Source organism: Lolium perenne, chromosome 7, assembly GCF_019359855.2.
Source record: "Lolium perenne isolate Kyuss_39 chromosome 7, Kyuss_2.0, whole genome shotgun sequence".
NCBI lineage: Eukaryota > Viridiplantae > Streptophyta > Magnoliopsida > Poales > Poaceae > Lolium > Lolium perenne.
In genome coordinates, this window is record NC_067250.2 from 23627123 (window position 1) to 23639441 (window position 12319).

At 48.1% G+C, this 12319-nt stretch overlaps 1 protein-coding gene across 1 annotated transcript; it reads left to right on the forward strand.

Moving 5' to 3' along the window:
* The first annotated feature begins 1147 nt into the window (after positions 1-1147).
* On the forward strand, positions 1148-3397 carry LOC127313609 (probable GABA transporter 2). The gene is made up of 4 exons (XM_051344096.2): positions 1148-1819; positions 1923-2020; positions 2181-2367; positions 2449-3397. The coding sequence occupies exons 1-4, from the start codon at positions 1420-1422 to the stop codon at positions 3204-3206; spliced, it is 1443 nt and encodes a 480-aa protein (XP_051200056.1). The 5' UTR covers positions 1148-1419; the 3' UTR covers positions 3207-3397.
* Positions 3398-12319: the final 8922 nt, after the last annotated feature.

Here is a 12319-nt window from a genome sequence, read left to right on the forward strand (position 1 = left end):
GTAGGGACCAAGATGCCATCTCCGGCTTGCTCCGGCCGGAGGATGGTGGGGTTGGTGGTTGGGAGGGGGTGCTCCATTGGTGTGGTGGCGGTCGCCGACATCGCCTTCCTGTTGCCCTCCGGCCACCCTTGACCACCGGGGGACGGTGTGTCTCGGTTTTTTGTTCCAGCAGGTCTAGTGTGGCACCACTGGACTCCCTGGCCTTCAGGGACGCTGGCGGGCTCGTTGGGGTGTTTGCGAAAGCAAAGCAAGGCGTTAGCCATTGCCGGCGACGACGACGTCCTTGGACGCCGTTCACCTTCTTGGAGGCGTGGCCATGACACACAACTTGTCGCCGGTTGCCTGCCCCTGGGCTCTGTCTACTACCCTAGTTACTAGTGATCCATCTGAGCTCCTCCTCAAAACCCCTTTCGTTGAGGCCATGCGTCAGGCAGTACCCGGCTCCATATAGACGGTGTGTCTCCCCTTTGCGCGACCATTCCCGAGCCTAGGGTGGCTGTCTGTGGTGCGTCGTGGCAGGAGACACCCCGGAGTTCTTCAACAGCTGGTGGTTTGTCGTGATTGGCATGCTCTGAGACTTAGGCGTTCTCTTGGGGTGGGTGCCGAAGCCTCCGCGAAAGCATTGCACAGCTGGCCTGTGCCGACATCGATGATGCTCGCGAGCGCCATTTTCCTTCCTGGAGGCGCTGTCATGAAGCTTCCCCCTTCGAGCTCCGGAGTTTCGCCGGCTTCACTAGCGTAGTTAGCCAGTTCTCGGGGTGTTGGTGGTCCTCTGTTTGACAGGTTGCTCAGTGTGCTAGTCCTGCATGGTTCAGATCCGCGGAGTGGTGACTCGGGGCATGGGGTCTCAAGCTGAGCCGCCGGTGTTTTGCTGAAGTCTTGGACGCTCTCGGAGAGCTTGTAGTTTAGGGCCTAGCCCTGATCTGCTTGTTCCTTTGTAGTAGGCTTTAGCTCTTCACCACCTGGGCTTGTATCTAGAGCTGGTATCCCCAGCTTTTTCTTTTCTTTTCTTTTTTCTTTGTTGCGTGCTACCCTGTACTCCTGGCCGGTTGATGGCTTTGTTAATTCAAAGCTGGGCTCGTCGAGCCTTCTCTTTAAAAAGATGTTCATAGAGGATCCGATTGCAGTTAGGACATGCCTCGTTGTGCTTACACACTTGCTAGTATAGTAGAGCGAAGGAAAGAAGAATCTCCGGAAGTTGTCTCCCCGCCGGTACGTTGACTTACTGTCAGGGTCGTACAGCCTTACCGCGGGCTGTGTAATCGAGCAAGAACACGATCTCAGCTCCTCGATCCCACATGCGTCCGCGGCATTGACTCCGTTTCCGTATCTTCGTCTCTACGTGACAAAGCTTGATATACGGCTTAGTAACCGATCACTAGCTTGATCGATCGTCGTTGCGAGGCATCCATCCCATCCATGGCCGGCCACCACACCGGAGGGACCCCGTTCCTCGTCTCGCCGGAGACGGGGCACGCCATGCCCTCCTCCTCCGCCGCCTCTTACTCATTAACCGCCACCGGCGACGGCGATGGTAAGGAGGCGGCGGCGGGCGACGCCGGGGCGGAATTCGTGCTGGAGTCCAAGGGGACGTGGTGGCACGCGGGGTTCCACCTGACGACGGCCATGGTCGGGCCGACGGTGCTCACGCTGCCGTACGCGCTCCGGGGGATGGGCTGGGGGCTGGGGCTCGCGGCCCTCACCGCCGTCGCCGCGGTCACCTTCTACACGTACTACCTCATGTCCAGGGTGCTCGACCACTGCGAGGCCGCCGGCCGCCGCCACATTCGCTTCCGGGAGCTCGCCGCCGACGTCCTCGGTAACTACTTATCTCTGTTTCGTCCATCAATGCGCTAATTCGTAACATTACCATGCACCAATCAGTTCGTGGCGTGGTTAAGATTATCTATGTATTTTGGCAGGATCTGGATTGGTGTTCTACCTGGTGGTCACCGTGCAGACGGCGATCAACGCCGGGATCACCATCGGCAGCATCCTCATCGCTGGCGACTGCCTACAGGTACATACATGCATAGTACTCAAACTTGAGCACATGGTCAGAAACTCCTACGTACAAGGCAGGGACAAATCGTGTCAATAAAAACTGAAATAAAATGCTGCAGAGAAACAAAATGTCCACCAATCTTATTTAGCCTGTCCAACTGATCTTTCTTTTGCAGATCATGTACACGAGCTTGGCGCCAGATGGCTCATTGAAGCTGTACCATTTCATCATGATCGTCGCCGTCGTGCTGTCCCTGTTCTCGCAGATGCCGTCGTTCCACTCGCTGCGGTACATCAACCTCGGCTCGCTGATCCTCAGCTTCGGCTACACCATCCTCGTTTCTGCCGCTTGCATCCGGGCAGGTGCAGCACATAAACACCAACGATCACATATTTCTAAAGAAATATCTCTTGTTGTCGATCTCAATTCTGGACTTCTTATAGGTATGCTGAGCAATGCTCCGGTGAAGGATTACTCGTTGAGTCCGTCCAAGTCCGGGAGGACCTTCGACACTTTCCTCTCCATCTCCATCCTGGCCACAGTGTTCGGCAACGGCATCCTACCGGAGATCCAAGCCACGCTGGCGCCACCGGCGGCCGGGAAGATGCTCAAGGCGTTGCTGCTCTGTTACACCGTGATCTTCTTCACCTTCTACCTGTCGGCCATCTCCGGCTACTGGGCCTTCGGCAACGCCGTGCAGTCCAACGCCCTCCAGAGCCTGATGCCGGACTCGGGACCCTCGCTGGCGCCGACGTGGCTGCTCGGCCTCTCCGTGGTGCTCATCCTCCTCCAGCTCCTGGCCATCGCGCTGGTGTATTCGCAGGTGGCGTACGAGATCATGGAGAAGCGGTCGGCGGACGCGAAGCACGGAAGGTTTTCGCGGCGGAACCTGGTGCCGCGCGTGGCGCTGCGGACCGGCTACGTAGCGGTGTGCTCGCTCGTGGCGGCGGCGCTGCCGTTCTTCGGCGACATCGTGGGCGTGATCGGTGCCGTGGGGTTCATCCCGCTCGACTTCGTGCTCCCTGTCGTCATGTACAATGTGGCGCTGGCCCCGCCTAGGAGGTCGCCGGTGTACATAGTCAATGCGGCAATCATCGTCGTGTTCACGGCCGTCGGGGTCATCGGCGCAGTCGCGTCGGTGCGGAAGCTTGTGCTCGACGCCGGGCAGTTCAAGCTATTCAGCGACCACGTTGTTGACTGAGTTCATTGCTTCGTTTTCCCCCACCCAACAACGACGCCCTTCTTCCGAGTTGACAAAGGTGCAAACTCTTTGGGGGTTCAACTTTGAACATATCTTTAACCAAAAATATATAACTAGGTTACATGCCATGAAAGTGGTTTGCAATGTATGATTTGTATCATTGTATGCCTTAAAGAATCATCGTATACTTACATTCAAATTGATGGTTAATTATAAAATGTGTATGCACATTATAAATGGTAAGGACACCTGCTATATAGTGGGTAATGGTGAGCGGGCTCGTTTCTGGACCGATCGTTAGCTTGATGAAACCAAAGTGGTAGAGATTGTGCCAAACGTGGCTAAGATGGTCTCGACGAGGAGGTCCATTGCCTGGTTAGGTGAAGGAGGGCCTATCAGGCCAATGACTGCGAAATTGTGGCCCTGACATGGTAGAGGAGGCCCTCCCTGGGTTCTTCTTACTGTGGCAGAGACTGGCTAACTTCTGACCCCTAAGCGAGAGGATGTGCTTCTGTGGAGATGGTCAGCCGACGGTTGTTACTCCGCCAAGTCGGCTTATGGGGCCTTCTTCGCTGGTCAGGAAAAGGCCTCTGTCTCGGAGGAAATCTGGCGCTCGAGGGCTCCCTATAGTTGCAAAATCTTCGTGTGGCTCGCCATGATGAACCGACAGACTTCAGCAGTGTGGTCTGCCCTATCCACCGACCTGCCCCCTCTGTGACCAGGAGCTGGAGACCCTGCAACACATGCTTCTTGACTGCGTGGTGGCACGAGAGGTGTGGGCATGAACCCTTCGTTATTGGGGCAAGGTGGAGTGGCTCCCGTAGGCGAACACCGAGCTGCAGGAGTGGTGGACTACTTGCCCTTGCCTGGCGGCTCATAGGTGGGACATGTGGACTGGTATCATCCTGGGTTTCTGGTGCATATGGAGGCACCGGAGCGACGTGGTCTTCAATGGTGACGTGGCCTCACAGTCCGCCATTAATGACGAGGTTAGAGAGGATTTCGGTAGGTGGCGGCTTGCCAAGCTCTTCCGTGGCATGCCTTTTGTGTTTCATGACTCGAGTGTTTTGCCATGGTACCACTGAGAGTAGGCTTCTTTCGCACCATTCTATGTATGATTGATACACCTTTCCATGGTGTATTCTCGAAAAAATGGTAAGGACGACAAAATTGTATCCTAGATGCTAAAAACTGCACGGAGGCCAGTTGACAGGTTCCAACATCCATTTTCTGGCCGTGTGATGCTCCTCGGACACGTGCGATTGCCCCACGCGTGGTTTTACCTTGACCCGGTAAAGTCCCACCTGCCCCCGGACAATTGCCACCTAGGCCTGTGGTTGACGAGTCGCTAGTAGACGTTGTTTCAAATATTGCGGGACGTGTCACTGTGTGGCTATATCTCCCACTATGTCCATTCCCCATTCCCCTCGATTAGCTAGGTTTTCTCCGGCTGATTTCTCCGGCAATTTCCTGGGCGATGGAGGTAGCACGAGTGAGAGTTGTTGTGCTTGGCCGTCGATATAGCACTCCTGCGGGAGGGCGTTGTGCCCATTGGCGGAGGGGTGAGCCTCGTGCAGGAGGGGTGACATGCTCGTCGGCGAAGGGAAGACATGTTGTGGTACAAGAGGAGTGTAATTATCGTAGGTTTCCGTCTCATATGGCCGGAATCCTATGGAAGAAAGGCACAATAAAATATGTCATCTCCGTAACTTTTTAAGGGGTTGGGCGAGAAACAAAAGCAGAGTTTATAAGAAAGAAAAGGAAATACTTTTGTGTATTACTCATGCTTTGGATTGAAAGCGGAGATAACTCCTATAGAAACCTCCAAGAGAGGATATGAGAGGGGCTAGTGATAAAGTTGTCAAACTAAAAAACAAGACGATAAATCAAAATGGGTCGAACAAACAAAAGTATAATATATTCAAGGAGGTAATAATAAGAAATACTTTCATTTAGTTGCAAATGGTAAACACTGACGAAAGAATATGTTTCAACTGGAGCAAGACGAAGGCACAATTATTGGACATAATAATGTTAAAAACTATATTAGAAAGTATTACAAGATGTTGTTTGGAGCACCAGCTCAAAACTACACTACTCTAGTAGACATAGAAATGATTGATATACCTCAGATCTCACATGAGGACAGTATGACTCTTATAGGCGAGTTCATAGAGAAGGGGGTGTATGAAGCCATTATGAAAATGGGAAAGAACAAGGCACCAATTTTTTTTGGGAGGTTATTAAAATAGATTTGATGAATATGTTTGAAAATTCCAACATGGAGAATTACCATTATTTTGTTTCAATTAAAACACGATTATTTTGTTACTAAAGAAAGAAAACGCAATTCAAATTTAGCAACATGCCAATTTGTTTGTAAAATGCGAGCTTTAAAGTTTTGACAAAGGTTGGTACTAGTAGAGTTATGGAGGTCACACATAGGGTGACTGGACCAATGGCGTTCATTCCACGAAGACATATCTTATAGGGGGTACTGATTTTGCATGAGACTATCCATGAACTTCATAGGAAGAAATTGCATGATGCACTGCTTAAAATTTATTTTTAGAAGGCCTATGATGGATTAAGTGGCCTATTTTGAAGCAAGCATTGAGAATGAAAGAGGCTTCGAATCTAGATGGTGCCAATGGATAGAGCATTTTGTTAGTCAAGGAACTATAGGTATTAAAATAAATGACGATATTGGGAATTATTTTCAGACTAAAAAAGAATTGAGGCAAGGTGATTCGCTAACACCCATGTTGTTCAATCTTATGGCGGATATGTTAGAAATTTTAATTGCTCGAGCCAGAGAATATGGGAAAGTAGAAGGCCTCATACCTCATGTAGTTGCGGGAGTATGTCGATGACACAATTATTTTTATGGAGCGTGATTTACAAAAAAGATTGAACATGAAACTAATACTTTCTATCTTCGAGCAACCATTGGGACTCAAACTAAATTATTAAAAGCGTGAGATTTTTTTGTTTTGGACGAGCAGAGAAGGTAGAAGATCATTACCAACACCTATTTGGTTGTGAGTCTGGTTCACTTCCTTTGAGGTACTTGAGAATTCCCGTTCACTATAGAACACTCACAAATGGGTGGGAAGCCGTGGAGGACCGCTTCAAGAAAAAGCTTGCGAATTGGGTGGGCAGACTGCTGTCATATGTGGACCGTTTGGATCTTATTAATTATATCCAAACTAGTCGTCCGATGTTTATGCTTTCATTTTTTGAAATGCCCAAAGGTCTAATGAAAAGATTGGACTTTTTTGCTCCAGATTGTTTTTGGCAAAGTGATGGCCATATAAAAAAAGTATAGACTGACGAACTGGAACATCATTTGTCGCCCAAAGGATCAAGGTGACCTCAGAGTAGAGGTTTTTGATATTAAGAACAAATATTTATTGAGCAAGTGACCTTGTAAACTGAAGTCCAAAAAAAGGTGTATGTAAATATCTAATACAAAATAAATATCTACAGTCAAAACAAATGTCCCACATTAAGTTCAAGTCGACGGATTCACCATTCTAAAAAGTTATTATAGAGGTGAAAGATGAGTTCTTTGAGATCAGTTCCTTTCATGTAGGGAATGGAGAGGTTACTCAATTTTGGGAAGACATGAAGTTAGAAGATTCACATTGTCTCACCAATACCCATCTTTATGCAACATTGTACAATGAAAACAAGCTTATGTTGCCAACATAATCGGCTAAACGTAACCTTTAGGAGAACTTCAATAGAGAACAATTTGGAAAGATGGCTTTATTGGTTCGTAAGCTAATGGACGTTCAATTATCCACTAAGCCGGATGCATTCATTTGGAAGTTAACAACTACGGGATCTTTTATGATCAAATTATTGTATCTAGACTACTTGAATGATCATTCGAGGTTCATCCGTAAATATATTTTCAAAATAAAAGTACCACTAAAAGATCAAAAATTTCATCGCCTTTTTTCATTGTAGAGTGCTTCTTACCAAAGATAACTTGAAATTGGAAATGTAGTACAAAATATTGTTTTTGTGACCAAAATAAAACAGTTCAACATTTATTCATCTCTTGCCCGCTAGCAAAGATCGTTTGACGAAATGTACATATGTACTTTAATATAATGCCCCAAAAGGAGTATGTGCTTTAATTTGGGCCATGTGGAATATAATAAATTACTACTACTATATCATTAACAATGCAAAATATATTTTATCTATGCAAGTTATTCCGCTACCCCATTAGATCCATACGTCGTCTTAGCAACAAAAATGGAGAAACGAGAGATATGAATATTTGGGGCAGCCGCCTAGAGATGGTTGCTCGTAATTTATACAGCTAGTGTAATTAGCGTTTTGATCTTCTGATAACATGCTGATGCAGAATCATCCAATGTTGTCTTTCATTTTTAGATGGTTGATCCATATATCCACATTTATGTGACCCATGAGGTTTGAATTTTCAAATAAGGTAATAAAATACTTCATGCATCAATAAATACAAATTTCAGATGTCAGCTAATTACCCCTATTTTGAAATAAAAAGGCATGAAGTGCCCGACTTTAAATTAATAAAGCACTTAGGTTTTAACCGATCATGCTGTGGCATAAAGCTGGACAAGGCGGCGCCCAGAAGAAGTTTTAGCATGCTTAGGCACCAAACACTTCGCCTAGGGCATACGCGGAAGTTTAGGTAGTGTGATTTCTACGCACACTTCTATTCTTGTAGATAGTGTTGAGCCTCCAAGTGCAGAGGTTTGTAGAACAACAACAAGTTTCCTTTAAGTGAATCACCCAAGGTTTATCAAACTCAGGGAGGTAGTGGTCAAAGATATCCCTCTCAAGCAACCTTGCAATTACGATACAAGAAGTTTCTTGTGTCCCCAACACACCCAATATACTTGTCATATGTATATGTGCACTAGTTTAGCGAAGATATAGTAAAATGCAAATGTTATGGATAAATATGAGTGGTAATAATAATTTGAAATAAATATGGCAGCAAGTAAGCATGCACTAAAACAGTAAATAAACGGTGATTCGATATTTGAAAACAAGACCTAGGGATCATACGTTCACTTGTGGTCACTGTTGACAAGGGATTAACTTATCAATGCCTACAAGTTGTAGACTAGGGTTTTGTTGGAAGTAGAGGGCAAGTAGATCTCGAAGGTTTCAGCCGAAAAGTACTCGATGAATATGAAAACTATGGGTTTGTGAGATAATGATTCGATCCTCTCTTTGTCCCTCGACTCCCCCTTATATAGGAGGCGGAGCCGAGGGATTCGTGATACACAAGTTTACAGAGTCCGGGAGGGTTTCTGACCCGTCCCGCAAGATTACAAGTCTATGTTTCCTAATACAACTCTAACTTTCCTTAACACTATCTTGGGCTTCCGAACTTTATATTCTTCGATACGTGGGCCTTCAGTAAACCCCGGGTACTATCTTCGGCAGGCCCATTAGGGATGCCCATGTCAGTAGCCCCCGAGATTTTGCTTGAATCGAAGAATCAGGGAAAATCTCCAATTTTATATTTTTACCAAGTTTATCATATATCTTTAGATACGCAATTCTATATTGTACAGGGATACTGGTAATTGGGGCTAGTTCATCTGACGGATCAGGTACTAGTTAACTGCTCTAGTGGCAATCCGCAAAAACCTACTTCAAGATCACGTCCCTGGACATGATCTCGAGATACTGGTGTAAACTTCGACATGTGCCGCTTAAGGTCTTACCATTCTGTCGAGTCCCAGTCATATTTTATCGGGTACCTAACGCGTCCGTTAGGATTTTTCTTCGTATCTGTTGATACGGAAAAAAGTAGCAATCCGACGTTAGAGACGGTGCCACGCCGCTCAGAACGGATCTGGGGTCTTACCTTCGCAAAGTTTTGCGGCATTCAGAGATTATTCGCGACGTTTAGCGCTCTGAGAATATATTGTCGAGTGCTTTTTCGGCTGTTGGAATAGCACATTTTATTGAGTCACGGATGACTTATATTGACCTCCCGATGGGAATATATGTCGAGTTATTTTTATAACTCGAAATATGCTCACTTCTTATATTATTTCATCGGGCACGCGAACAGCGTTCCCGATGGGAGTAGCCCCCGAGGCTACAGCCAAGGACTTGGACTTGGTTGTAGGCTCCACACTTTATGCCGCTATATTGTCATTCTTTCTCGAGCTTTTCATATCTATCGGGTGTGCGAACAGCGCTCCCGATGGGAGTAGCCCCCGAGGCTATGAACAAATGCTTGCTTTTGATCATAGGCTCCCTCAATTTCTATATTGTCATACTCGAATTTTACCTTTTTCCAAAGTAGCCCCCGAGCATTTGGGCAAAAACTTGTATTTGATCAAAGGCTCCCGAAGTAATCGATAAATTTTCCTGCCGCCAATCTTCTTATTTCATACTTGTCGAGATTTTCTCCTTGGTCAAAGTGACCTCATTACTAACGATAGCCACGATCTTTGTATCCAGGAAGCTCGAGTACTACTCTCCCTGCCTTGTGGGTCCAAATTTTCTGTCATATTGACACGTCGTGCAAGTGGGGGACACACGTCCTCCGCTTTTCCTGGCGCACGTACTGTAGCGCCTGTTCTGTTCCATCCCCGTAAAAATACCTTTTTACCCTTCAGTTACGAGTTCATTTTCCACCGTACGATTTCTCCATCCAACGGTGTCGAGGGGGCTCCTCGGCAATGCCCTCCGATAGGGGCTTAGGGTTGATGGAATCCTGCAAGCTGACACGAGACATCGGTTCACAGACAAGCGGGGAGAGCGATTTACCCAGGTTCGGGGCCCTCGATGAGGTAAAACCCTTACGTCCTGCCTGTCTGTTCTTGATTATGATGATAATGGATTACAATGGGGTGCCGAATAGTTCGGCTGAGATCTCGTCGAGTTGGCTAAGCGCTAAGGTAACCTAGCTTTAAGCTTCTGTTGGCTAAGATCGCTAAGATTGGTTGTGTCCCTCGACAGCCCCTCTCCTGGCCTTTATATAGGAGGCCAGGTCTCAAGAGGTCTAATCGAATACGACTGGGTTTACAATAGATCTAACTCTAAGCTTTCCTTATTCGGCTCCTTCCGTGTCTTGTACTTCAAGGGATCTTCCGCCGTACTCTCCTGGCAGCCCATCCTGCCGTCGAGTGCCTTCATGGGCCTCCAACTAGAAAATATAAGGTAGGGCAACATTGGTTACTCGAAGGGTAATGCCCACGTCAGTAGCCCCCGAGTGTCTAGCCGAAGGCAGTTCGGGTAGAGACTAAAGCATGCCTCCACCAATGTTCTTCTCCTTGACCGTTCTTATTCTTCTTGAATCTGCATCATCTTCTTCTGTCGGGTGCGCGTCAGCGCTCCCGATGGGAGTAGCCCCCGAGTCTAGGTACGGACGCTTGCAATCCGTGCGTAGACTCAAGTTGTACCACTCGAACATTTTGCTCTGTCGAAGTTTTTCCGCGAGTCTTCGTGGGTCAACCGATATATTTTCCACATGCAAGGGATGATATGTAACGTGCCCAACTTTTGTTGGTTAACTGCCGATGGCAAAAAAACGTTACCCTACACAGAATCAAGTCCCCGGGCATGATCCTGGAGTGCAAAAAAGTTCTGTCGGGTGCGCATCCAGCGCTCCCGATGGGAGTAGCTCCCGAGTCTGGGCACGGGTGCTTGTAACCGAGCGCAGACTCGAGTCGAACAATTGTCCCTTTCTTCAAGTCTTCATTTTATCGGGTGCGCGTCAGCGCTCCCGATGGGAGTAGCCCCCGAGTCTAAGTGTAGATGCTTCACAGTCTGTGCTTAGACTCAAATCTTTCATCCGATAACTTTTCATTTTTTCATCGAGTGTTCGCAACAATCTATATGACGTCACTGTTGACGTGCGGCTGCTGTGGTTTGATTGACAAGACTTGACCTGACGGGCCCACCCTAGTTCTGCGCGGGCAGTTTGTAGGATTTGACCAATGCACGCGCGGCGACCGAGGCGTCCCCTCGATTTTCGCACAACGTGGGAATAATGGGCCGCCGGTTCCGTTCTCCATTCAAGTGCCACGTGTACAACCAGATCCGCTCCACCTCCCACGACGCCTGCGGAGTTATGGCCACGATCTCGCACAAATTGTTACAGCATAAATAGAGTAACTCTATGTTTTTTTATCTCCCACGCCTTTTACTGCTCATCTTCTTCACCCAAACCTTCCTGCTTCCTCTGCTTCTTCATCTCAAATCTCGCACACCATGGGCAAGAGGAAGAGCGCCAGTACCTCGGACGCGGCCAAGGTCAGCCATGATTGGAGCGCCTTCGCCATTTCCAACCACGACATCAACAAGCTGCGCACCCTCGGCTTCATCTCCGCATCTGAAGACGATATTCGTCTTCCAGGTGCGGTTTCTCGCCCAAAGCCCCCGAAGGGTTTCACTGTTATGTTTGTTGCCTTTCTCTTCCGGCCCATGAGTTCCTTCGCTCCCTTCTTTTCTTTTACGGGATCCAGCTCTGGCAGCTGACCCCAAACTCCATCCTCCATCTCTCTATCTTCATCACTCTTTGCGAGGCCTTCCTCGGCATTGACTCTCACTGGGGTCTTTGGAGGAAGATCTTCTACGTGAAGCGCCACAACGGCAGCAATGCCCCCCCCGTCGTAGGTGGCGTTGGCTTTGTTGTTAGGACGGAGGTCAACTACTTTGACTATCCAATGAAGGAGTCCGTCCAGGGCTGGCGCAACCAGTGGTTTTATCTGCGCGACCCCATACTGCCCGGGCGACGCTCAAATCTTCCTCATTTTGATGATGTCCTGGTGGCTCAGAAGAAAAAGTCCTAGCGAAACGTTCTTTCTCCCGAAGAGAGGGCGACATCCGACAGACTGTTTGAGCGGGTCATCGTTCTGAAGAACGCGGGAGGCTTGACGATGTGCGGCACTGAAGTAGTTTCAGTGTTCCTACAACGTCGAGTGCAACCGCTGATGTTTCGACCCCACCAGTTATGGCTATACACCGGCAAGACCGACAATTCGAGGATCAGCTCTGCCGACCTGTCGGCAGACGAGCTTCGGGATGAGGTTCGTCGGCTGACGTGCCTTAGCATGAAGGACAACATCATCCTGACATCGGCT

What these genes read in the sequence shown, in the direction of transcription:
- LOC127313609 (XM_051344096.2), top strand. Translation starts at nt 1,420, where the DNA reads ATGGCCGGCCACCACACCGGAGGGACCCCGTTCCTCGTCTCGCCGGAG. An exon ending in TCGCTGGCGACTGCCTACAG is followed by an intron (nt 2,021 to 2,180) that starts GTACATACATGC and finishes TTTCTTTTGCAG; the next exon opens with ATCATGTACACGAGCTTGGC. An exon ending in TGCCGCTTGCATCCGGGCAG is followed by an intron (nt 2,368 to 2,448) that starts GTGCAGCACATA and finishes GACTTCTTATAG; the next exon opens with GTATGCTGAGCAATGCTCCG.